The sequence below is a fragment of the Charadrius vociferus genome, unplaced genomic scaffold (assembly GCF_000708025.1).
Source record: "Charadrius vociferus isolate BGI_N301 unplaced genomic scaffold, ASM70802v2 scaffold111, whole genome shotgun sequence".
In the NCBI taxonomy this organism is placed as follows: Eukaryota; Metazoa; Chordata; class Aves; order Charadriiformes; family Charadriidae; genus Charadrius; species Charadrius vociferus.
The window spans coordinates 4,138,967-4,165,253 of NW_009647046.1; the positions used below are offsets into that span (position 1 = coordinate 4,138,967).

Genomic DNA, 26,287 nt, shown 5'->3' on the forward strand with positions numbered 1-26,287 from the left:
AAGCCGCTGTCAGGAAGTCATTGCAAGCGGTGACGCCACAGAGCTGGGCTGCACAATGAGGCAAAGGGGGCCTGGACCAACTCTTCCTTATTTTTCTGCCTGTCGGGGTCCCTTCCTTCTGGAAGGTGGGTGTCCACCTGCTGATGGGTGCTGGGGTCTCCGTAGTAATCACAAGAAGGCAGGTGACGCAGGCTCCTGCACCCGAGCGTGTTACAAGCCATGCGTGTCTAAGAGCTCTTATAGTCTTGGTCAAATATTAAACTACGGTGCGGTTTACCCTCCCTGAGTCATCTCCTGAATAGTTATTGCAGGACTGAGAGCAGACACTTCTCAAAGACAGACAAAAGTTAACGATGACTCACCGTTTCAGGACCCCTTAAAAAACACTCCCAAGTCATAAAATCACTCACCCTACTTTCCCTTCATGCTAATATGAATAACATACGCTTCAGCTGAAGTTGTGGGAAATTATTCGTCTTGAAGAGAACAGCTGCGATGGGATTTCTAAGTTAGGAGGGCAAAGAATGGGTTACTGAGTTAGAAAGAAAGCTGCTGCAACAGAGAGACATTCCTAGTAGAAGTCCTTGATCTTGGGACTAATCTCAATTAAGATTTTAATTACTGAACCTCTCCAGAAAAAACTGGGCATATTTAGAAACTGTGCTACTGGCAGAGAGGTGGGATGCATCACTCCTACGGTGGAAGACCAGAAATGTGATGTTTACAGGTCCAAGAAACAAACCAGACCCATCTGCCAAGCAGAAAAATACGGGTCAAATTTAAGAATATAGAGAATATAAAAAGTAAGATCACATACTTAGGAAATAGTCATAAAAATATTATCTGGGGGCTGATCAGCTGAAAATGGTGGAAAGAACACGACCAAGCATGTACTGTTCATAAGATGGCTCTGCAGTGAACCTTCAAGTGATATGAGTATCCTCCTAAGATGTATTCAGCAGTGTATTTCCAGCAGAGAGAGAGAAGATTAAATACTTGGTAATGGTGATGCATTCTTTAGACTATGGCATAGAATTCTGTTACACATATTTAATAATAAAAAACCTGAAACTGGAAAATGTGCAGGGAAAGGGCCACTAGGATAACAGAGGGGAAATGGAGACTCTACCATAAAAGAAGCAATTGAAAGATCACAGCTTGCTTGCACTACCAAACTGAAGACTGAGTTAGGATATAATTTCACTAAAATAAATACAGCTGAAGACAACAAAAGGAGAGAACCTTTTGAAATGAAAGGACAATAGTGCACAAGAACACTGAATATAAAGTAACTATAAATATGTTTAGGGTGAGCAGCAGAACACCTTGCAGCAGGACATCAGCGCAGCCTTCTGCTGACAGCAGAAGCTATTAAACCTCCCTACTCTTAAGGCTAGGCTTGAGCAGTGTATGAAGGGGCTCACCCCTTCATAAGCATTAATAAAATAAAAAAGAGCTAGAGATGCCAATCCAGGCATCCTCCCACCTGTACGTTTGCAGGAGTTATGGTACCTGGCACAAGCAGAAGAGACATCATGGCCTTCAGGTTGACAGAGATTTTGTAACACCAAACTGCTGCTAAAGTAAATTGGATTATTGCCAGTTAGATAAAAATACCAAACCAGACTGTTTAGGGGCAGTTCTGCCAGCACGGGGATCCAAGCACAGTCGCTGGTTTGCACAGGGGACAGGACTAACTGCTCCCTGAGCAGCACGCTCCTGCATCAGGGAACTGCACTGAGTCTCACCTGGCTCCAGACTAAAGGCTTTAAATATTTAGCCAGGAAAAAAAATCTCCACGTTAAATACAAGAGAGAGCCCCCAGCAGAGTGCCTCAGCCAGTGCAGAATAAAAGGAGAAGACAGCCTTGTTGTTGCTTTTATTTCTCCTGCGTGTATTTAGAAGATGGGCAGGACAGCAAGGTCAGCTCTCCCTTTACTGCTGGCACAGTCTGCAGGCAGGTCCTAAAGACCTGGCGTACAGATGGGGTCTGAGTGTGGAGTGGGAGACACCCACACTTCTTCTGACAAAGATTCATATAGTAAACAAGGAAAGCAAAAAAATCCCTCTGCTCTGCAGACATGCATGTTTCCTACTGCCCTACCATCTATTTTCACAGTTTAGGCCTTGCCTGTATTTTTTTTATACCCTACCATAGCCAGATCAAATCAATTCCCTTTTCAAACAGAAGTCAGTACTATACACAAACGTCAGCATCAGACTATAGAAAGTCATGAGAAGTACTGGAAAATAATATTCCCACAACATTACATTCTCATAGTGTTTGTCTGTGACAGCCAGGAGGGGGAAACGTGTGTCTAAGGACTCTTAATAAATCCCATGAAGGTACACGAGGATGGATCAAAGGTACAGAAAGAAGCAGCAAGAACTGAAGCACTGGACACCAGAGTGGTCCCCAAAACCACAAAGCCAGCTGCTCTTCAAGGCACAGCTACTGCTCACCATCTCTTTTTGAAGATACGCCACTCAATAATATCTCACATTTGCTGCTGTTGTTTTAAGCGATGCAATATTTCATTACAAATAATGGCCAAGCAGACTGCAAGCACTCCCTGCTCTCCTACGGACTACGACAGAGCAATAAGAACAGTTTACCCAGGGGATTTAGGACTGTTTACAGAGTAGGTGGATGACAGCAGTTTATCTGTTGAACAGAGGGAATTTGATCATGGATCTGCAAGCAGAAGCAGGGAGAAAATACATGGAAGTTATAGCCGGCTGCCTTTGTGTTCCCGTGGCTCCAAACAGCACTGTCCTGCGAGGCAAGGGCAACACAAACAGGCTGCGACTGACCTGTATGAGATTAAGTAGTGAAATGTTCCTCATCATCGGGGGGGCGACTATCAAAAATTTTCACAGCTGTGGTGCCAGGGCTCCCGCCACGCAGGCAGCTTCCGGGCATGCCACCAAGTGCTTTTCACTCAGGAGCAATATTGTGTCCCAAGAGCAGGGAATTCACGATTTCGAGACGCCTGCACTGAGCACAAAGCCCCTCACAGCAGTGACAGCAGCAGGCGCTGTCTGTGCGGCTGCAAGGTTGACTCATTCAGGCTAGCGACACCTGGGCTAATGGTGCTCTGTGCCATGCAGCTGGCCACACTGGAGCACGAGGGCTACCACTGGACGACACAGACAGCGTGCTCCCCGGCTTTCAATTCCTTCAAAGCAGCCAGAGCACAGGAATACAGCAAGCACCCGGCTGGTGGGATGCTCATCCAGAGCGGGTGCCCTTGCACCTGCATGAAGGAGAGTACCGCTCATGGCTCCCATGGGGAACCTTTGCTCCCTTTGTCAGAGGAGTGGAAGATGGTATCAGCCCGACTCTCCTCCCCTTCCTCTTACGCAATTCAGCATGCAGGGGAGTGACTAGATTTTTTTTTCCTCTCTGAGGGAGTTGGTTTTCACTACCTGCGCTCTCTGTGCCTTTGTCTCCGCTGGACGCAGCTGAAGGCACACCTGAGGGGCAAAGGAGCGGGGCGGGGGGAACAAGGGGGACACCCCGCTCCCAGCATTGGTTTCACCTGAGACCAGCCAGGTGGGGGGCTGAGAGCGCATGCGGGGGGTGAGTTGGAGGGTGGGGGGATACATTGGTCACCCTGGGGCGAGCAGGGACCCAGAGCATGACCTCAGCTGCGCTCCGGGTCCCCACTCAACCCAGGGAGTCATGCAGCTGGACACTGTCCCCCTTAGCTTCATCTATCTTCTTCTTTCATTTAGGAAAGGATTAAGGTCTCGAGGCAGTGAGGATCGGGGCATCAAGATGGCCGGAGGGAGTCCAGGTCCATGGTTTGTGCTCTGGGTCTGCTTGGTGCTGGTGGTGGACTTCGGCGAAGGGCAGGAGGAAAAACCCTTCGGTGAAAAGTGCCTGGAGGACTTTACGGCAGGGATGCCGGATTTGGTGCTGGATACAGACGCCTCCGTCCAGAATGGAGCCACCTTCTTGTCGTCCCCCATGGTCCATCGGAGCAGGGACTGCATGAGAGCCTGCTGTAAAGACCCCGCTTGTAACCTGGCTCTCGTGGAGCAGGTCCCGGGTACGGAGGAAGACCACATCCAGGGCTGCTTTCTCCTCAACTGCCTCTACGAGCAGGCTTTCGTCTGCAGGTTTGGCCGGAAGACTGGCTTTCTCAACTTCTTGAGGAAGGACGTGTACGATTCCTACCTGGCAATGCAGGATCACGGATCTAGTGGTAAGGTGCCCATAATGGATCTGTGCAAACCGGGGCTGGAAGAGCACTAATGGCCACTGGTGCCAGCTCCTCCAGCCGTCACCTGTGCAGCTGTGCTGCCAAATGGTCGGGATAAAGCAGCGTTAAAGACGGGGTTTCTATATGCACCTCTGCTGCAAAGGTTTTCCCTAACTTTGATGAACTCACTTAAGTTCTGTGCCTCGGTTTACCTATTAGTGAATGGAGAAGGAATCATTCTTTAACCAATTTGAATTGGGTGGAGTGAGTATTTACCAAACGCAGGCTGAGTTTTTGATACTTGACAGGGTAGAGAAAAAGGTATTGTTTTTCTTCTCCCTCCCCCCAGGCCTTTGAGGTTGGAAAGTGAAATCCTCTAAAAATGTATGCATCGCTGCATTTTAAAGGGCTGCATTAAGCTCTTAATTGCTCAGGGGCTGGGAGCAGGACAAAATCCACTTAGTTACCTTTCATTTTGCCACAGCCTGAGTCTTGTGAGCAGCAGCCTGGATGGTGAGGTGTCTCGTTATTGCTCTGCTTGTTGGGGCTGGTCCTCGCTGCTGGGGGAGGGAGAGGGAGCAGCTGGGGGAGTCTGATTAGGAAACTCTCCCTTTGGAGGTGGGTTTCTTTTCCCCGGTCCCTGGTTCCCTATTCTGAAAGATTGCACCTGGATCCAGAAAACCAGGTGGAAAACAAACTAATCTGGAGCTGGCCGCTTGCCATGCACTCTGCCGTCTCCAAAAAAAAAAAAAAAAAAAAAAAAAGTGTGTTCAGAAACGCTGAAAACATGGCAATTCCTCCTGTTGCCTCCTTCTTCCGTGTTTTGGAGGAAGCCTATACGAGGCCAGGAAGTCTCTAGCCTGGCTGAATCTTTAGCAACCATAACCAGTTTATTATATGTTGATGCACAGGCAGGGCTGTTAGGGGCTATCTGTATGGGTAAACCTTTTCCCCCCTCCCAGCCCAGCTGTGGCTGGGGCAGGAAGGATCTGGGAAGAGGACAAGTGGAGCAGCCAGGTCAGCGCATGGGCTTAGTCTGAACCGCGTTAGCTTACCAGGTCTTTGATCTTCTGCTGGGATGTGCCAGCCTGTGAGCCTTGTAGGTGCTGGAGGTGTGAAACGGCACCAAACCCCACACTGATCACTTTTGTCCATCCTAAGTGGAGCGCAGGGGTTTCGAAGGAGGGCACAGCTCCTCTGGAGCAGTCCTTGGGTGTCACTGGTTTGAGCAGTGATGTGGCAGGAGTGGTTCTCCTGTCCTCTGTCCCTGCTAGTTGCTTCCCACTCCATTTTAGGGCATTTCGGTAAATCTCTATCTCACTGTTGCAGTAGTTGTCCTGCGTCTCCATTTCAGGCTCCAAATCCTTTCCATGGGAGCTGCAGTTAGTGAGGAACTGAAGCCCACATCTCTGGGACTGGAGGTGGCATGCTGACAACTGTCTGAACTCCTACATGCTTTGTTGTAGGAGGAAAATGGAATGCATCATCTCCAGTGCATCCTGATTTCACAAGATTAGATTAAAATACAGTGTACGGTTGAGCAATTTGGTCTCCTCACCTCTGCAGACCAGTGCCCCGTACAGGGACACTGCAGCCCCCCTCCTCCCTGGGCTGGCCGCAGGGCCTGCCATCGCATGTGGGTGGCTCTCCAGAAAGTGTCCCTGGGTTACTGAGCTCTCTGTGCCACCAGCAGCGCTGCGTTTGCCACTCCGTGGCACCTAGCTGGAGCATCCCCTCCGCCAACATGCAGGTGCTGCCTTGCGGACTGTATCTAACGCTCCTCCTGGAGATGCTGGGATGGCTGTGGTGGGTCAGGAAGACCCGGGAGGGCTTATCCGTGAGGAGGGAAGAACATGCCAGAAATGCTGTGAGGGATACTCTGCCTGCCTGCCGAGGCGGGCATGCCCCTCCTCGCTCACGTGGGGCTTGCGCCACAATACCGCTGCGGGTGTAGGAAGGGCTTGGTCCCTTCTACACCCCGTGTTTGCGCCCTCGGAGGGTGCAGGGTGGCTGGGCAGGTGCCCGGCTGTAGGTACAGCCAGCGGGGCAGCTCGCTGCTGCGCACTTGGGTCTGGCTGCGATGGTGGTGCTGTGCTTCGGTGGCAAACACGTTTCCCTCCTCTCCCAAAATTTTTAGGCATTGCCATTTGACAGATACCAAAGGCTTTCCGAATCGCACTGGATGACATCGGAGGGCTGGCAGGGAAGAGGCGACTGGGGCTCTGTCAGTGTCGTGTTTTATTTTACTGGAGAAAGAGCAAATAATAACAAGGGCTAAATCCAACCATCTGAGCTGGGCCCTACAGCAGCTGACGAGACGCTTAAGAATGCAGATCTCGATTTTGGTTTCAGGTCCAAATAAAAAAAAAGAAACAAATCAAAACCCCAAGCCCCTCTCCAGATGCAATGCTGGAATTGGGTCCACACAGGAGGAATGGGCCTGTCTGGGCAGGAAGGTGGGTGCCTGGCAGCCGCCAAAGAGGACCAAGGAAGGGCACAAAGATGCAGGTGCAGGAGGCCAAATGAAGGAGCCTCTGCGTGCTAAGCATGTCCACCTGGCAGCATAGGGAAGCTCTACCGCATTTTTGCTTCCAGACCTTTGGAAGATGCCCAAAGATGCCCGAAGAGGCCAGGTGAACCAAGCGATAAGGAAGCCGTTTTCAGCAGGTCGGGTTTTCCTCCCAAATGTTTATAGGCAAAAAATCTTGGCCCGCGTTTTGCACTGGACACAAAACTGTCCAGTCTTCCCACTGTTGTGCTGTATCGCTGTTAAAACGTGAAGCTCTGTGGCTGCTCTGGAGCCCAGGTTATTGTCAGCCCCCTGAGACCGGGCTCTAAAGGTCTGCAGGAGTCTTATATGCTGCTTTGTCATCCATCTCTTTCCTTTATGTGCTGCTGTCAGGTGTCCTAGGAGCCTTTAGTGTATGGCCATGTGGCAATCTTTAGACATCCTCTGCAATAATGCTGATTAAAAGCATTTTTTTCCTAGTGAATAGTGAAATATATATTTAGTGATCCCAGTGGGGGACATTAAAAAAAAAAGCCACATGTTGCAAGACCCACCTACAATAGTACTAGAGGGAGCAGACCCGTTGAATTAAGAGGTTTATATCTGTTCAGGAGGAGACTAGATAACACTCAAAAGAGAGAGCGCGGCTGGGGGCAGCTGAACGGGCAAATTTAATCTTGGAGCGTTTCCTGAGCCCGATGGAAGTAGCTGAAAGCTGGGAGCGTGTCGCTGTGTGTGCTTACATGTTCTTGCTCTTGCTTGAGCATCCACAGCAAGACTTGGAAACTGAACACTGGGACAGAGGCACCCTTGCTCTTACCCACTGCGACCACTCTTACTGGTTTATGACCAGAAAAACCTGTGGGTATGAGCAACAATGAATACAGCTGAAATCTAGTGTCTGCAGATCACCTCGAGTACATTTTCTGTATTTTGGAGAACATGAGCTTCCGAGTCCTGTGCAAGTTGGTGACGACAGCTTGGCTCTGTCTCTCGCCTGTTCCAGCTAACATACAGCCCAAAGTCTCTGATGTTATTGTTAAAAGGCACTATCCTCTTAAATGATTCCCCAGTCTGAACTTTGGTGCGAGTTTTCTGCCTGGCTCATTGGGGAGGGGCAGGCTCGCCATGCACTTTATTGGTAATAATGGAGCCCAGTGTTTAAGTAACTACCCCGAGCTTATTCTGGTCTAGGCAAACCAGTTCTGGGTGTGAAACTGGAAAATAACCTCCCTGAACCTTTGTCCGTTTCTTGAACTGAACCTTTTGTGGTGGTTGTGAAATGCTTGGTGACACTCTCCTGTTGAATTTAGGCCTTGTGAGTGGGAGACGGGAAGTGCTGGGGAACCTGCAGGGTTCAGGATGTGTCTGCTTCTGCCTTGCCGTGGAGAGAGATTTGGAGGTTAAAACTTCGGTAACTCGTTCAAAAAGGACAGCTCACCAAGTCTGAAGCTCATCCACGCTCAAACGTTTGGTCCCACGCTGGTTTCCATTCCGTGGGCACAGTGCAACTCAAACAAGCAGTGCTGGGATCCCATCTGGGGCTGAGACGGGTCCGGACACTGGTGTGCCCTTGGCTGATGCTACTCAGACGAGCCCGGTGCTCGTCCTCCAGTGCCCAGCTCAGGCCAGGAGAGGGGGAACTGCATGTTCAGTACCCACATCACAGGTTCAGTGGCCATGGTATACTGGCAGGGCCCTTGGAGACCAGCCAGTCCTGCTCCCTGGTCCAGCTTCCACTCACAGTGAAACTATTGTTTGTCATGCAGAATTTACCGAAGTGCCACACATTATGGCTACCTCATGTCGTGGCTCTAGAGTTATCTAAGCAGACCGGAGTAACAAACTGATCGTTACTGAAACGGCACGAAGACCCATGGGAGACTCTCTCCCTCTGCCCGCTAAAGCAAATCGGACTGGTTTCCTGCACCCTGAGGAAGGATGGAAGGAGCCTGGGGCGGCAGCAGATTGCATTATTCTGAAAATATAATCCATACATTCATGCTGTATCGTTTTAGAGAGGTTAAGTTGACCTGCTGTGTGCACCTCTTACAAACCACTATAGAAACCTCTAGAAATTAATGCTGAGAGCTGCTTGGCTCTGCATGAGTTGTCAGAAAATTATATGGCTTTATGGTGACTGTATTTGCTGCCCAGCCAGGATGAACCCCTACAGAAAGAGCTTGTATTTCTCCAGGGACTTGTATTTCTCCATTGCATTGCCATGTTCCCTTTTCCCTCTCCCCCTCCTCAGGCAAATTAACACTGCAGCGGCAGCATCTTCCTTCCTTACCTATGCCCGTTACTGTGCAGAGTTTTTTAGTGTTGACGGGTGAGACTTGAATAAACCCTCCCTGAAAGCTGTTCGCTTTGAAATGACTTCCCTGGAAGAAATACCAAAGCAGAGCTTTAGCATTTGAGGGGAGAGCCGCGCTGCTGCCTGCCCCTGCCCACCTGCTTGTGCAGCAGGCAGGCTCCGCTGGCTTCTGACGCTTGAAATCTCCCACGTTGCATGTCTCACAGGCTCTGGAATTTGGGTGGCCTCATTTCTGCTCCTGTCTCTGCTACTGGCCTGCCCCATGGCTCTGAGCGGTCATTTTTGTCCCCGGCGAGGTCCTTCCCTTCGCAGTGCCTCAGCGTCCCCAGTGCAAGCCACACTCGTCGCCTTTGTACACTGCTCCTGCACCGGCAGACGACGTTGGGCTGTAAGAGCCCCTCGGTGGCCATGAGAAAGCTTTCCAGCTCTTCCTAGTGGCAACCTCACATCATTCTGAGGTATTTTCAAGCATTACTTTATAGTCTTAAGTACTCAGGGTGTACCTGCATGAGCGCTGGAATGGAGGAAATCTGGTTTTCTGTGAATTTGTGTCTCGAGGGCAAGAGCTGATATCCGAGCTCCAAAAGAGAAATCCCCAAACTGGGAGTTTTGCAATTGCTTTCTGCTGCAGGATAATGAGTTTTGCAATTGCTTTCTGCTGTGGGATTTCACTGGTGCCTGCATGTTCGGATAGCGAGATCCCTACCGGGGTCTGTCCCCCCACCTAGATGCTAACTTTTGCAGCCCCTGTAGGAATATAATATCTTTTGGATTCCTGTTCCCTCATCAACTTTGGTTTAAGTTTACTCATTATTAGAGATGAAGCCAGACAAACCACTGACTGCATAAGCCTTAAAACTAGATGAAATTTTTAAAAGAGGAAAAAACAGGGACTGAGGCAGGAACACACTGTGAGCCATATGAATTTGTTTTCAAGCATTTTTAATTTACTCTATCAAGCTTTTCTCTGGGATCATAAAGAAAAGATATTTCACCTTCCAGTGTATTTTATAAATGGAAGCTGAAGTTGTCACTTAATGATGGACTCCAGGAGCATGTGTTCCACAGTAAAGAGCACGACACACAACACCATCATAAAGCTTTAATCTCCCTGTTAATTACAGAGTTTTACAGCAGAAACTTTCCGTAGTCAAAAGAGCACTATAGCAAGGGTAACTTTCATTTTTCAAACAGACTTTCAGAGCAAAAAGAACCAAATTGGAGACTCCCCCTTCTACAAACAGTTTGTTGATATTCTCTCTGGCTCAGTCAGCGCTCGGTTATGAAGCTCAGGTGGAGAATAGCCACGTCGCTGAAGGCTTCATATAGTGAGTGTAGCAGAAATACTCTAAAGTCACTGAGCTTTTAGACGTCCTACAAAGAAAAGGGAGAGACCTGAAAGTAAAGTCCTTCATTTCTAATGGGAGTTCCTCCTTGGCTGGCAGCCACCACACGCAGGCAAATACTCTCACTGTTTTTCTGGAGGTGAGGAGAGTCGGGGAATTTGGCTAATCAGCAATGGGATCTGGAGAGGTAGCTGTCTTATTGATCAGAATGAAGCTTTTACTTCACTGTGCCATCCACAACCCAAAGAAATGTTTGGCCTAGGGAATTTGGCTAATCAGTGATGGGATCTGAGGTAGCTGTCTTATTGATCAGAACGAAGCTTTTACTTCACTGTGCAATCCACAACCCAAAGAAATGTTTGGCCTGCAATTTTGGGTTTTTTTTTGAAGTCTACATGCTTAAAAATGTCAAGGAAAAGCATGATTTGGAGTTGTTGTGAGTTAATGATCGGCCTCTGTGTTGCTGAAGAATTGGTCTTCCCCTTGTGCAATTGCACCCATCTACTGGGCTCACCCTGGCAGGAGGGTGGCAGGGAGCAGGCTGCCCTTCTCCCTGCCAGGCTCATGGCTTTTGCCTGGGAGGAATGGCAGGAACGTACTCCCCTTTCCGGAGCTTGTAGTGCGTCCTGTGTACCACGTGCTTGTGGGGCTGTTTTTCCCTGCTTGGTTCGGAAGGTGTTGCCAGCTCCAGTCGTTGCTTTCTCCTATGAATATTCTCATGGCGAGACCACTTGAAAATAAAGTGAAACTCTATTTATTTGTTCTACCAGTCCTGCTCAAAACCAAGAAGTGCCAGGCTCACTGGCCCTGCTCGGTGTCTTTCAGCAGTCTTTGTGCCTGACTCAGGACCCATCACTCTGGCATGCAGCTCCAAGAAAGGAGTGGCAGGGAGGTGTGCCTTACCCAAAGGTGAAAGGACACCAGGGTGGGCACCTCTGCTTATGATGCAGGTGTCATCTTCCTGGCCTCTTTCAGTCCAGCTGGGTTTCCTCTGCCTAACTTGGTGGTTGGCTCAAACTCAACAATATGAACTTGATCTCATAGAATCATAGAACCATAGAATGGTTAGAGTTGGAAGGGACCTTAAAGATCATCTAGTTCCAACCCCCCTGCCATGGGCAGGGACACCTTCCTCTAGACCAGGTTGTTCAAAGCCCCGTCCAACCTGGCCTTGAACACTTCCAGGGATGGGGCATCCACAACTTCCCTGGGCAACTTGTTCCAGTGTCTCACCACCCTCATAGTGAAAAACCTCTTCCTAATATCTATTCTAAATCTCCCCTCTTCCAGTTTGAAAGAGGTTTGAAATAATCTTGTATCGTTCCCACCCAATAATTACACAAAGAGATGGAATAAAAGATAAAACCAGTGATAGGCTATAGATAGCACACAGACCAGTGCGATAAACGTAACCAGAAGCCCTGCAGCTGCACAAGCTAGCAGTGGCTGACCTCTTGTAGAGTAAAACCCCAGCCCCATGAGCCTGGTGATGAGGGAGGTAAGCTGTGGGGCTGTGGCTGGGGACCAGGCTGCGGGGAGAACCTCAAAGGGTTGCTACACACATACCATCCCCGATTCTGCAGCCAAACAGGCTGAGCACAATGGTCGAACATGTAAACAAGGGAAGGTTTATTTCGCTGGTGACTTTTTGGTGGCAGCATCATTTGTTAAGAGCTGGGTAGAATGAATAGATCTTCATTTGGTAGAAGATACTAGAAAATAGAAGATTCTGGGTGGATTTGTGGTAACTCTGATCTGGAGTATGTGTTGAAAAGCCCTCTATCCTACTGAATTTAGTAATGAAAGAAGTAAAAAGTAGCTTGTTTTGAATAGCAGGTTCGTTTGTGTATATGCCTTATATTGAGAGTCCCTTCAGTAGGCTCTAGCAAGAGTCAGCAGCTGGTACCTGAATCCAGAACAGCAATTCCAGAACTCAAACAGGAAATTAGGAGCAAGTTAATGACAGTGAAAGTAATTAGCTGATGGAGTAGTTTTCCAAGGGGCTTGGGCACTAATCCTCTCCTTCAGACACAGTCTATGTAACAGTGTAATGGTAGAGTGACTTATATCTAGCTTCTAAATGACAAATGTTGCCTTTACGAAAGACTCAGGTTGAACTTGAACACTGGGTCTTGGACTTGGTACAGGTGCTACCAGGTGGAGTTTTATGGGCTGAGCTATGCAGGAAGCCTGTGGTCAGAGGTGTGCAGGCCGAAAGGAGTTGTGAGTCAGGCTCAACAGTGTCATTGTTTGGGCTGTTCTTGCTGGCACAGGCAGGGATCAGTTTTCATCTCTTACGCTTAGAGCCTGGAAAAGTGTTTAATGGATTGTGGAGGCTGCTCGTAAGCTAATCTGTGGAAATGGCACAAAAATAATGATCTCATGAATGGCATTTGTGTGCTTTTTTTAAGGCATGCGTGACAGAGAGTGGGGTGGAAGATACGGTTGAGGAGCAGCGGTATTTTCCATCCAAATCCCGCATTGCTCTGGTTAAGTACACTAACATAGTGCTTCGAGGTGGTGGTTAGAATGATGAGAGTCAGTTCCACATTCTTCAACACCCACATCAGGTCATCTCCCTAAGTGGAGGGTGGAGATTGCTCTGTGCTGTTTTGCGAGGATGTGGTCCGACGGTCAGAAGCACAATGGTTATAGCCACGGGGACACCCTCTTGCGGTGGTTCGTGTGGGCAGAAGTGGCCAGGGAGCCAACTGGCTCAAAGGCACTGCCAGGGAGAGTTGTGGACTTACTAAATAGTGAGGGCAGTAATAACGGTATGGATTGCCTGTTGCTTGCTCAGGCTGCAAGAAGCACAGCTCTATAAGTGTTTTCATTTCAGTGGTTGAAGTCTGTATTGGTTTAGCCTGGAATAATCCCCCTCCCTTGTTTTGCTGTAATGGAGGCAAGGACTGGACCCTTCAGCCTCTTACCCAAGCCTTGTTCTGCACTTCTTCTGCAGATGACCGTCCTCCAATAGCCCACACTGGCATGGACATGAGGGTACAGCCTGGGGAGCCAGTGATGCTGAGAGGCACAGGGAGCACGGATGACCGAGGGATAGTCAGCTATGAATGGAAACAGATCCTCGGTGACCCCTCCGTGGAAATGAAGGTAGGGAGCTGCAGGAAGGAAGCAGCTTGCTCAGCATCACCTGTGATCTGCACTACGTTGGGCTCTCACAGCCACTGACTTGGAGGTCACTTTGTCCTTCCCTCCCCAAGCCAGTCTACCCACAAGCCTGTTCTCAAAAGCTATGGAGCACTCCTTGCGGTTGCCCCCACTGTCTCCCACACTACTGGGACATGGCATTTTTGGCCTCACCAGGCCTCGGGCTTCCTGCACCAGGACGCCATCTCAGACCTTCCTAACCAGCGCCTGATTTGCCTGGGTGGGAGCACCCATGAGGGCAGAAGCTTCGGTGCAAGAGTTGCCTCTGCTTCCAAGCTCCTGTAGTTCAGTGAGGGCCCTGCCCTTAGTTTTGCTCTGCTCCACTTTGGTGCTTCTCCTCTCACTGAATAATCCACTCAGGCTCTGCTTCTGTTCTCCTGGGGCTTTCCCTGGACTTTGCCTCACTTTAGAGTATAGGTTCCTCCTATTTTATCTGAGCTGGAGCTGGAGCCTGACTGGCTCCAAGATCTATGGGGTGTGAACACTGCCTATCTTATAGATGCTAAATGTGAATTGTGGCTTTAGAAGAGCACACGATTACTGATAAACTTCTGCAAAACACTCCGGGAAGCCTTAGAGCTCATACGGAGCTCTTGTAGCACCTTTTGGAAGAACTAGCAAACAAGTGCATCAGGCCTACAGCTGATTTTGAAGATTGGCAATGACTAGGTCTAGGGTGCCAAGGGAGCTGTGGAAATCTGGAAGTGCTCCTTTCCTTTTCCCTTCCCCCTAGCCCAACTAAAGCAACTTTGTGGGGGGATAAATAAGTCCTCTAGTATTATGCTGTGTTAACTACATGAAGATGATATATGGCAACTCTGTGTTCTCTTGAAACCTAACCAAAAAGGCAGATAGCATGGAAACAGAGGACCAATATTGTCAGCCAATATAGGGAAAAAGTTTGTGCCAATAATACCAATGACAAAATAATTCACTCTCTTTTAGAAACCTCTCAGCAGGCAAAGAAATAGGCACTCACTTCCATCTCTAAAACTAAATATACTTGTCATATTCAAATGCAAGAGTATATATTTGTTAAGTATACCTAGCTTATTCCCTATGTACTAAATAAATGATTCATAATGGGGTTTATTTTTAAAGAAGTAAAATAAAACCTGCAAATTTCAGTCCTCTCCAAAGATTTTTATTTTCCCTCGTTGCCTTCCCAACGTCCCAAAATACGAAATATCTAATTAGTCTTGTGGTATCTTTCTCTCTGCTATTCCAGCTGGGTACCAGCCCATGGATTTGTGGGAATTGTATAGCACTGAGAGATCTTTCATGCTAGACATCTGCTTGGGGGGTTCCAGCCAAGCTTCTTCCTTCCTAATGCAGGAACATGGGCCTTGTGTGGCTCCACTTGCTCCCTCATTAGACATACCTTCTTCTGCATAAGCCTTTCTTTTGCATTCTCAGAAGCACGAAGAAGATCAGGTAGAAATCTCCAACCTACAGCCGGGGACTTACGTCTTCCAGCTTACTGTCACGGACACTGCACAACAGCAAGACTTCACCAACATCACCATCATGGTGCTGAATTCTGAGCAGACTGAAGGTGAGCCTGAGCCCGTGGATGTCTAGCTGGAGTCCCCAAGCCTGAATGCTGCTCTGGCATTACTGGTGGTCTTCTCAGAGAGGTAGATGGGAAAAGAGCACAATCAAGAGACCGGACTTGCATGTCAGCTTTTCCCAGGAAAAGCTGCACCTAACCAGTAGTGGAAGGTCTCTACATTCAAAGCAGTTTATTTTAGGGTTTTCACATCCTTTTGCAGAATAGGTGGCTTGCAATAACCCCATAACTGCATGTCATTGCCCTCTGCTGGGTGATGCCATTGTGGCTGAAGCCCGGGTGTAGCTGGGGGTGTAAGACAGGAGAACCTGAAAGGTCTTGTTGACTCCATAGTTTTGCTGTGAAGGCCCTAATTCCCTTAAGCCACAGGACAGGAGGAGCCATCTGCATGACATTTCAAGTGTCCCTGGCTTTATTTATATGTTTTACTTTAATAGCCTTGTTTAATGATCAAAATGTTCAGCATTACAAGTGCATTAGGAGCAAGGAGGTTTTGGACAAATGGTTGACTAGTGGCTAAGCAGGGAATTTCTCCTTCTACCACAGGTACCATAAAAATATAAGAACAGCCATGTCAGGTGACTCTAATGGTCTGTCCAAAATCCAGTACACTGCATCCAAAAGTGTCCAGAGGTTGATGCTTTCTTAAGAGTACAAGAACATGACATGCTCTCAGTAAATCCCTACTATGCTTGGCTAGTCCCCAAGGAATTTGCAGCTGGGAGATTTTTTTAAGCAGAAGATGATGTCTTTGTGTTCAATAGCCATGGATGAATCCCTTTTGACCTCGTGTAATCTTTGCCCAGCAGCAACATCCTGGAGCAAGGAGTTTCACAGCTTAACTGTGTGCTGTGTGGGGAAGCAGCTCCTTTTGTTTTATGGATGTGGCACCTTCTAATTTGATTTTATGACCCTGCCTTTCATATAAGAAAATATATGCCATGATTCCCTACTCACCTTCTCCATGCTGCTCAAGATTTTATAAATCTTGCAGACAAGTGTCTACACTGTTGATGAATTTTCCTTTGGAAGAATTTCTCCTTTGTATAAGTGAAGGCAAAGCAAGCTAACCAGAGCCTTTTATGTTAACTTTCTTGATAGAGCATTGTTTGACTCCTAAGAAGGTGGGTTGGTGTCGGGGATCTTTTCCACGTTGGTTTTACAACCCGAGCCTTCAGCAGTGTGAGGAGTTCATTTTTGGCGGCTGCAAGCCCAACAAGAATAACTACTTACGGGAAGAGGAATGTAAACTCGCCTGCAAGAATGTTAGAGGTGAGTCTGCTTTGAAAATCAACCCTCTCTTTCTCATAGGATTAGGATGACCCTGTGGGCAGGTACTACAACTTCTTGGCTGGCAGATAGTTAGAGCCCAGAGAGCTGAGGAGACCAGGCTAATTATGCATGGGGAGTCCTAGTCCTACACTGCCAACATATCTGACTCCGTTCCTGGAGCACTGCTCCCCTGGACAGTGTCCCTGGTGTGTCTCTGGCTGCAGAAACCCTCATCAAATCTTTGTGTCACATCTGAAACCTAAATCCAGAGGGTAGCATTGTGCTGTGGGGGCACCAGAAGTGCTTCACCCCCAAAATGAAATTAATCTTCTCCCTTGGCATGCTCTCAGCCAAGCCTGAGAATGACTGAGCGCTACCTCAGGTAAATGGGCCAAGCCTCTGCCAGGCCCTCTGCGGGGCACAGCTTAAGGAGAAGGCAAAAGCCTCGGAAAAGAGAGCCCGTTTGGGCATGATCTAGCTAGTGGTGGGAGGTTCCCCTGCACTCCTCCAGGCCTGCCTCACATGGGTACTACTCATCTGGGGTCTCTGGGTGGTGGACACCCATATTTCCCCTCCCTAACCCCTCCAGGGCTTGCTTCCAGAAATATGTATTTCTTAGGTGAGATACGAAGGCATTTTAAAGCTGATCTTGAGCTGACAATATGATGTGGCTGTAAATTTATTTTATCTTTTTATTTCTTCAGGTTCTGTTGGTGGGCGACAACAGCCAGGTGAGCCTCCTGTACCACTGTGTAATCCTGCTGCGAGCTCAGACTCGGTGTCTCACATCCATTCCTGTGGCTTTTGATTAGCACTCAGCCAGTGTGGAAAGCGAGGCACTGGAGACTAATTTCTTTACTAAGCCTTTCACTTTCTGTCATAAGATAATTCAGGTTGGGAATTACCTCTGGAGGTCATCCGGTCCAACCCACTGCCCAAAGCAGGGCCAGTTTTGAGTCACATTGTGTTGCTCAGGACTGTACCCAGTCCAGTTTTGGGTATCTCTGATGAAGAAAATTTTACACATTCTCTGGACAACCTGTGCCAGTGTTTGATGACCCTCATGATATTTTCTTTTGCCTGATATAGAATCACTTTCCCTTGCTGCAACTCGTGTCTGTTGCTGCTCATCCTGTTACTGTGCCACCTCCAAAGTGAGTCTGTCTCTCCCTTTTCCATAACCTCATGCTAGTTCTTGTGCTCCGGCCCTTTGCTGAGTCTCTACTGGATTCACTCCAATATGCCGATGTCTTTTGTACACTGGGGAACTCAGAACTGGGCACAGTACTCAGCACTGGAGCAGAGGGGAATAACCACTCTTCTCCATTGGCTCTCGCAGCCTGGTGTGCAGGTTTCAGTTTGGCTTTCCTAATTTAATCCCGTGCACTTGGGCAATGTCTCCATATTCTTCCTGAGTAGCTCATTCTTGCTTCCACCTTCCGTGTACTTCTTTTTTTGAGAGGAAGCATGGCTGTTCCCAGAGCAATGTTTCATTTATAAACAAGAAATTATATTTTTTTGAGTCCAGGGTGGCACTGAAGAGAGACCTTAACCAGTCTGCCTTGTTTCTTGTTTGCCAGCCCTATCAGCAGCTTTCAAGTCCTTCATAAAGGCAGGGAGAAAGCTCATTAAAACTCATTCTATCTGAACTGTTTCTGGTGCAGTGTGCAATGGGAACTGTCAGTCCCCCTTCTTCAGATGCAAGGATGGCTGCTGCATTGACGCCTACCTGGAGTGTGATGAAACTCTTGACTGTGCCGATGGATCAGACGAGATGTATTGTGAACAATGTAAGTACTTCAAATTCTGGCTTAGACAACTTAGTATCTGCCCAGAGATGAGTGCAACGTAAGTTACAGGTGTTGACTTGGTGCTTTTTAGTGCCTTCTGTTCTTATCTCCTGACCCTGCATTACCTCTTTCCACAGTATTATATTTGCAGCTTCTGCCATCGCCCGTATCTCTGCTGACTGCAAGAGCTGATCTTCCTTCTGGGATGTTTTCTGCCTCTTAAATACTCTTCAACTCTCTTCTCTGCACCTGTCTGTAAGACTTCAGTCTGTCCTCCTCTCCCCAAAATTATTCTCACTGACTGACCTTACCTGCTCTCCTAGAGTTAGGAGATGGGAAACGAAACCATGATTTCTCCCAGTCTGCCCAGTGTCACAGTCCCCTTAACATCCTCACATTGTGCTAATGTAAATGCAAAGTGGCAAGCTGCCCAAGTCTGTAATCCTTCCTCCCTCCCTCCCTCCCTCCCTCCTTCTTCTGACAGAATTCCCGTAATCTCTTTCCTATATGTGGGTGTTTTGCTGCCTTTTTAGGTTGCAAGCATACGATTCATCTTTCTTGCCCTATCTTATATCCTATAATAGTGCTCTTTCACACTTCTTAAAACCTGGAGTGATAGCAGTTTCCCCATACTTCTTGACGGAAAAAAAAAAACAAGAATGCAGCCCTTGTTTTCCTTATTTTTGTCTCTGTGTTTGTGGAATGGAAATTGGGAGTAGTTTCTTGTTATTACATTTTATTTTTCCCATGTTCCTTTCATAGCTTTGAGATGTTTAAGAATCTCAAATTATATCTCCCTTTCCCTGGCTTGCGATAGCAAAGGAATGTGCAGGAAAGCTCTGTCTGCCCATGTCTGCACGAACAGAGGCATTTCTTTTGTATTCAACTTGTGAGAGATGTTTTAATCTGAAACGTTTCTCTCGCAGATGCTCGTGAGTTCAACAGACTGCAGAAAATCAATGTCACACATAAGCAAGGTAAGTACCATGCAGAGCACTTAGGCTGACATCCACCAGCTTTTGTTTTTTCTTCAGTCTGTTGTTTCATGGTAAAACTGGTTCCCTGTATAATTCCAAAAATGGGTGTAGCATCTGGGTAGACCTTTGCTAAAAATGAGCAAGGGCCTGTTCTCTGACCTTGAGGACAGCTGTTTACAGCAGGCTTTCACTCTCCTGCCTAAACTTTTTCCACCCAAGCAGGTCTCATGCATATTGCCTGCTGGGCACAGTACCAGGCCTGTACAAAGTGCTACCCTGCAGCACTTTTTTGGAAATAGTGCAAACCAAAGCAGTGTGAGGGACACAACAAAGGCATAACACAAGTAATCGTATGCCTGTGCTCGATCCCATGCCTTTGCCTTGTTGGTACTAGTGTAGACAGTGGTACTGTCACTGGGATAAAACAGTATATGCCAAGTCAGCTTAAATGCAGCTTGCTTGTAGAAGAGACCTGAGCCGAACTGTGGTTTCTCTGTGTCCAGGCTCCTCATGTTGCCTTCTGCCTCCCGAGGAGGACAGGTCACTTCTGCAGAGGATTGAATCCAAGGTCTAACATGACTGTATGCTCTAATGTTCATTTTCCTCCCTGCTAGTTGGGTTTATGGGTGGGTGGCAGGTCACCTTGGCAATGCCAATTTGAGCAGCTGGCAACTGGGCAGTGGGGACCCAAGAGCTGTGGATCCTCTCTGTCATGGTGCTTGTGCTCTTCTGCTGTGAGCAGAAAATGATGCTGCTCTGGCGACACACTGCTTGGGCTACAGCACCTCTCCCTTGCTTTGCCAGGTCACTGTGTGGACTTGCCTGATACCGGGCAGTGCACCGAGAGCATCCCCCGCTGGTACTATAACCCATTCTCTGAGAAATGTGACCCCTTCACCTACGGGGGCTGTGGTGGCAACAACAACAACTTTAAAGAAGAGGAAGAGTGCATGAAATCATGTTCAGGCATCACAAGTAAGCAGTCACAGTGAGGGCTGGGGTTTTACTGATCAAGCTATGAAAATCACTCCAGATTAAATTCTGTGGTCCCAACGAGGCAGCGAGGTGGGAGCTTTCAGACAAAGCAGCTCTGCTCTCAAACTCTGGCTATGCCTCACAGCGTTCTTCAACGTGACCGATGATTTACTGGGAACGGTGTGTATCTACAGCACCTTTCTGCAACGTAGCCTGGCATTTCTCAGAGCTGGAAAACATTTTGGGTGCTGAAAAGGGACAGAGGAGGATGACAAAACTAAGCAGAGATCTGGTATGGCCTCTCTAAAGAGAATGTAACTTTCTAGCTTGGCTCCAGTTCTCCCCAAGTGGGAGGGGAGAAATTAAGAAAATCCTCAATGACACGTATTAGGCAAAAGGTTTAAACAAACAAGAGGTAAAGATTTACACTGTAGAGCTTTGTATGTGTTGCTGTGGAGGCCAACAGCTGAAACAGGAGGAATTCTGCCAAACTGTACCTGTCAGGGGGCAAACTCTTGCTGCTTTTCTGAAGTGCTACCCTCAGCTGTGCCTCACAGCCTGCCTACCATGACTGTCAAGGGACATGCTGTATGCATTCAGTCACTGCAGAGCACTGGAAATATGCTCCTCTGAAACCTGTCCTATCCCTTGTTCCCAATCTTCTTTGTAAAACCTTTTTCCCCCTCTCTGTTCCCAATTCAGAAGCAGATGCCATTGGCCGGAGATGGGAATCATTTGAGTCCCAAAGCGCTATGTTAAGTGAGTAAGAGTTTTTCCTCCAGATCTTGCTTGTTGCTTTTACCCAGTCCTGAAAAATATTTTGTCTTTCCTTGCAAATAATAGCGTTCTCCCACCCCCCTTTTGAAGCTGCGGGAGCAATGTGGGATCTGTGGGATGCTAGCAGTGGCAAGAGATGCTTCTGTGCACTGTGCATCTGTGGTCCAGTTTCTCCTTTGTCTGTGACTCAGTAGCTCACACGAGTGGCTCCCAATTTTTCTTCCCTCAACTTGCATGAATGCTCCCCTGTTCAACATCAAAAAAGGGCAAGTAAAATTCTTCATAAGGGCCAAGTTCACATAAGGGCCACTAACTTCTGCAAGAAAGAAGGCCCAAGTGGGTATGTGAATAATGTTGGGCGCTAGACTGTGGGGAAATCTGACGACTTTATACATCCTCTGTACAACTGTAAAGAACACCAAAGCTATTGAATTACAGGGTCTTAAAAGAATATCATGTTAAGTTTGGTGTCCTTTCACCAAAGAGCAGTAAGTCTCCTTTCTTCAGCAGAGAACTGAAATGATACGCTTCTGTTCTTCAAACCTAGAGATTGATTTAGTCTTTAAATTCACACCAGTCATGTTTGACTGTCTCCAATGATCATGCAAGAGTTTGGTTGGCTGTAGAAGACCAAGTGCTCACAGCTCTGCTACAAGCTCTTTCCCCACAAACTCAGCCTATCCACCATAGCTCACTCCGACAGCATTATCCCAACCGGTAGGTGGTTTCTGTGACCACCCCTCGGTGGCCTCCCTGTTGACATGTGAAGCAAGGCCAGCGTTGCAGAAGGGCTGGATATTCATAGGGGTATCAAAGCCTACCGAAGTCACTGAATAGCCTTTAGAGGGCGTGGTGCATCTGGGAAATGATGAGAACCGTAATTTGGGAGAGACAGGCTGGCTACACCCTGGCCATACCCCTATGCCATGTAGTTGCCTTCTTTCTTCTTTGCCCAGTTGTGCAGTGACCACCCTGCTGTCAGGCCAGCTATCGCCCACCTCTTCTCTTTGCCAGCACAGCTTTTGCAGCAGCTTTTGTGCTTGCATCTTCATGACTGCTCCTGCTGCATCAGAGCTCATGGAACAGCCCTTCTAACATGTTCATGTCTCCCCTGCAGGTGCCTTTGAGGTAGTGATTGCCGTACTCCTCGGGATCTGCATCATGGTGGTCCTGGCGATCATCGGCTACTTCTTCCTGAAGAACAGGAAGAACAGCCACCGCCGTCAGCCAACCACTGCTACCAACTCAACCCTCTCCACCACAGAGGACACTGAGCATCTGTTTTACAGCAGTACCACCAAACCTGTCTGACCTACAGCCTTTCTCTCTCCAGCCCAGCACTGGGGCACTCCCCAAAGCTTCTGGAGTTTTGTTTTTAGAGACGGGCCTGGGCCTGAAGGACTCTTTCTCTTCGAAGACATTTGTAGCATCAGGCCAAGATCTAGCCATGATTTGGCAGTACTAGTGCTTGTGATTGTCTTGGCTAAATGGCTGCTCTGGGAAAGTGAGGATCTGGGAGCATTTTGATGCTCTCTGATGTCTATCCCTTCCTAACTTCAAACAGTCCAGTGAAACTCTGAATTACGTCTTTCTTCCTGCTCAAACCCAGAGCATAACTCCGCTCGACTTACTGATGGACCCCAGGACTGGATCTGTGTAGCATTCACGTTGGTGAATGGTGCAAGCTCACCAGAGCCAGCAATATTTTTGCAGTGCCACTTTCTTCCACCCAACCTTATATTTTCCTCCCTTTCCCCAAGTCCTCTGCAAGGTGGCCCTGCCTCCCAGCAGTCCTCCTGGTCGTGGTGAGCCTCTTGAGGGCTGAGATTCACGTAACTGTCCAGACCTGCTCCAAGGGTTCTGTGACACTCTCCAGTATTCCTGTTTTCGAGATGGAAGGAAACAGAGATACCTGCTTTAATCACTAGGCTTTGCTTTTTACCAGAAAAGCACACCTAGATTTTTTTCTGCCTGGCTGCCAAGTTACAGCCTCCTATGTACAATGTGTCCACCATTTTCTTTCTGACTTACCCTGGTCACTTTTCCAGTGTTCAGTCTGAACCCAAACACATTGAGAAAATACCTATTTATTCTCACACAAAGGGAAAGGAAATGTCCCTACTTTTCCTGCTGGTGGTGAGGGGAAGGTGTAAGGACTCAGCTCCCTTGCAGTGGACCTTTACTGCAGCTTTGATTTTACTGTGCTCTCCTCCAAGCACGCAGCCTGACCCGAGTCCCTGGCATCTCCCAGAGCACAGGAGTGGGCTGGATACCGCCAGCTAATGTCCCTGTGCTTCCTTGCTCCTGCTGTCCCATCCCTCCCAGCGCAAGATGAGCCCAGCCCTGGGAGGTCCAGAGCTCATCCCTGGCCCCATGGCAGCATGTGACATCCCCACTTCAGTGAGGTCCAGTGTGTTCCCCTGTAGGCTGTTTGCAGTGAGGTGCTTCCCAGATGTGCACTGCTGCATCTCCGATGTCCAGGCTTGTACCTCTGGGACCTGAGGACTTCTTCTGGGGGCAGAAGCTGCTATTTCTGAAGTACACTTTGTCAGCTGTGGGGTTGGCACCAATTCCCAAAGTTCCAGTGCCTGCTGCTCTTGGAAAACTGCTGTGAAGAGAGAGGAATCGGTGCGTGTGTGTTTGCATGTGTGCGTGTAAGAAGCATAAATCTATGTACAGACTTTAGTTTATATGCTTGGACCCTTTCAGGGCCAAGGGCAGAGTGGCTCTGGAAGGCTCTGGTGAAGCACTGCCCGGCTCAGGGCACAGCTCAGGTCCTCTCAGGTGCTGCTCCAGGAGAGCTGCCTTGTCGGGACGATGCCTGGGCTGGAATGGAAGAACCTGCTGCCCACAGCCCACTGGCAATCTGGCTGCATGCTTCTCCTCGTCACGGGCATTGGTCTCAGTGTCCTTGGGGCTGGACAGATTCATCCATGGCTTTTCATGATCTGTCTTGTATCTTTTCTTCCATCTCTTCGTTTTTCCTGCAGCCTATCACGGCCTATGCAATAAACCTAACATCTTGATTTTTTTTTTTTTTTGGTGGGTGTGTCTGTGCTCACTCTGATAATAGGAGTTGCAATAAAAAAGGAACTGTTTGTCTTATCTGACTTGGGAGTGGTGTCTGAGAAGCAATGACCCACGGAGGGGTCATGCCTGCAGTCTTGCACCCCTGCATCTGCTGGGACTGCGGTAGCTCAGGGGAGAGCCATCGGGTCTTGCTGCAGCCGGCGGTGGTGGTCCCATGGCTTGGGGAGGGCTGAGAGGGGGGGACGCAGCCTGTGTGGACACCTGGAGAGACAACTACCCCATTAGGCATGCTGGGAGTAAGATCATGACCCACTCAGTCACCCAGAGAGCAAGTCAGGGTGTAACCTGAAACTGGGTCCCAGCTGGTCAGACTGGTTTGGGGTTTGGGTCTGAAACCAAAAGCAGACACTATTCTTCAAACAGGAGTTGCTCTAGCTGTGTCTCCAGGCTGGTGATCCACTCAGGCACTGTCATGTAAAGTTAGCTAAATGTAAATTTGGCTAATGGGCAATGAATATGTATACAAACCAGGCAAACCTGCCCCTGCGTCACTGACCTGGCAGTGAGTGCTGGCAGGATGGGGATGGCTTTTCCCCCTCTGTACTCTGCTCTGGAGTGTGGGCTTTGCCCTCTCACTGCCACTCCTCTCTCCTCCTGCTCCTCACCCACACCAGCTCTCTCGTCATGCTGTTTCCACCTACATTATCCCCCATGTCCCCAGCCCCAGGGGCTGGTCTCTGCTGAGCCGTGCTCTGCTTGGCCAATGGGGTCACCAGTCCCAGCAGGGTAGGGGTAGCGCCTGGCGTGACAGTCCTGTTTGAAACCAAGGCTGAATCTCTTGAGGGTCTCCAAAGAGACTCTATGTGCATTACAGCTTCTTTCACGTGGAGCATCTTTGCATCTCCTGGTGCTAAACACAGACCTGGTGGAATCTGTAGGTCCAGCCAGAGCCCTCCCCTTTGCTTTGCAGCTTGCAAAGAGCATTTTCTGCCCCAAGAGCCATTGGGCAGTGAGAGGGCCAGACCTGGCCCCCACCTGGCACCTGGTGCACACCCTCTGCAGCAAGGGGACCTGCTGCTCCTGGGCACGGGCTGGGGGGAATAGTGGCCATGACCAGAGCCATCATTTTGTTACACCGTGACCCGGGGAAGCTGAGAACCGCAGCTGGCAGCAGGGCCAGCCCCAGGGAGCAGCCATGACATGCCACACCACGCCGTGCTGCACGCCCACGCCTGTAAACCATGCAGGCCGGGTGTCTGCATTCCCCAGGTTTTACCGTGTGGGGTCACTCGGGCTGCACCAGCAGGTCCCATGTGGGGCGGCTGGGGAGAGGCCCTGCACCCCTGGACACCCCTGGGCACCCCTCCCAACTCCCCCGGGGTGGGCATCCCCGCTCGCCTTCGGCCTGCGCGCCCCCTCCGTGCTGGGTGGGTGTCCACCCTCTGGGAAATCCCAGATCTTTAAAATGGGTTTGTTTTTCAGACGGAAACAGGAGCCCAGACCCTGAAACTTTCTGCAAAGTTAAAATCTCCCTCCCACCCCCAAAAAAAACCCAGAAGCTAAGACTGCCTTGCTCTCAGCTGGTTAAGAAACACATTTTTTCAGTGAAAACTGAGCTGCCTTGTTTCACTGGCTGTGCCTGACGGTGAGCAAATCCTTGCTATTCCCCCAGCTGCGGCCAGAAACAAGCAGTTACGTGAAGCTGTTGGTTGTTTTGGGGCAGAGCTGCTCTTCCTCGCTTGGACCTCCCCAGCTGTCCCCTCTGGAGCCCCAGCGCAGCCGCTCTGTGGTGCAGGAGGGTCCCTGGGGTCCGGAGCTGGCCCTTCGTCCTTGCAGTGGGTGCAGGCAATGTCTTCCCCACCGAGGTCAGTGTTTTAGAGTCAGAGCCAGGCTCTGGCCAAGCCCTGAGAGCTGCTGCCCACTGTGCTGCTCCACCGAGGGAAACCTACCGCCTCTTCACAAGAGTCCACTCTGACTTGTTGGTGGCCTGCACCTCTGCAAGAAGGAAGACCATTGAGCCTCTCATCCTCTCTGGGCTGGCTAAGCCATTTACCCACCTTGCTCTGACCCTCTCCTCCACTCTCGTGAGACCCCACCTGGAGTACTGCATCCAGCTCTGGAGGCCCCAACATAAGAAGGGCACGGACCTGCTGGAGTGCATCCAGAGGAGGGCCACGAGGATGATCTGAGGGCTGGAGCACCTCTCCTATGAGGAGAGGCTGAAAGAGCTGGGGCTGTTCAGCCTGGAGAAGAGAAGGCTCCGGGGAGATCTTATTGCGGCCTTCCAGTACCTAAAGGGGACCGACAGGAGAGCTGGGGAAGGACATTTTACTAGGGCATGTAATGAT

At 49.1% G+C, this 26,287-nt stretch overlaps 1 protein-coding gene across 1 annotated transcript; it reads left to right on the forward strand.

Moving 5' to 3' along the window:
* The first annotated feature begins 3,781 nt into the window (after positions 1–3,781).
* On the forward strand, positions 3,782–22,446 carry SPINT1 (serine peptidase inhibitor, Kunitz type 1). Its single transcript, XM_009895681.1, has 10 exons — positions 3,782–4,211; positions 13,340–13,491; positions 14,965–15,103; positions 16,220–16,390; positions 17,095–17,121; positions 18,055–18,180; positions 19,107–19,157; positions 19,962–20,132; positions 20,835–20,891; positions 22,027–22,446. Exons 1-10 carry the CDS (start codon positions 3,782–3,784, stop codon positions 22,218–22,220), a joined length of 1,518 nt encoding a protein of 505 aa, XP_009893983.1. The 3' UTR covers positions 22,221–22,446.
* Positions 22,447–26,287: the final 3,841 nt, after the last annotated feature.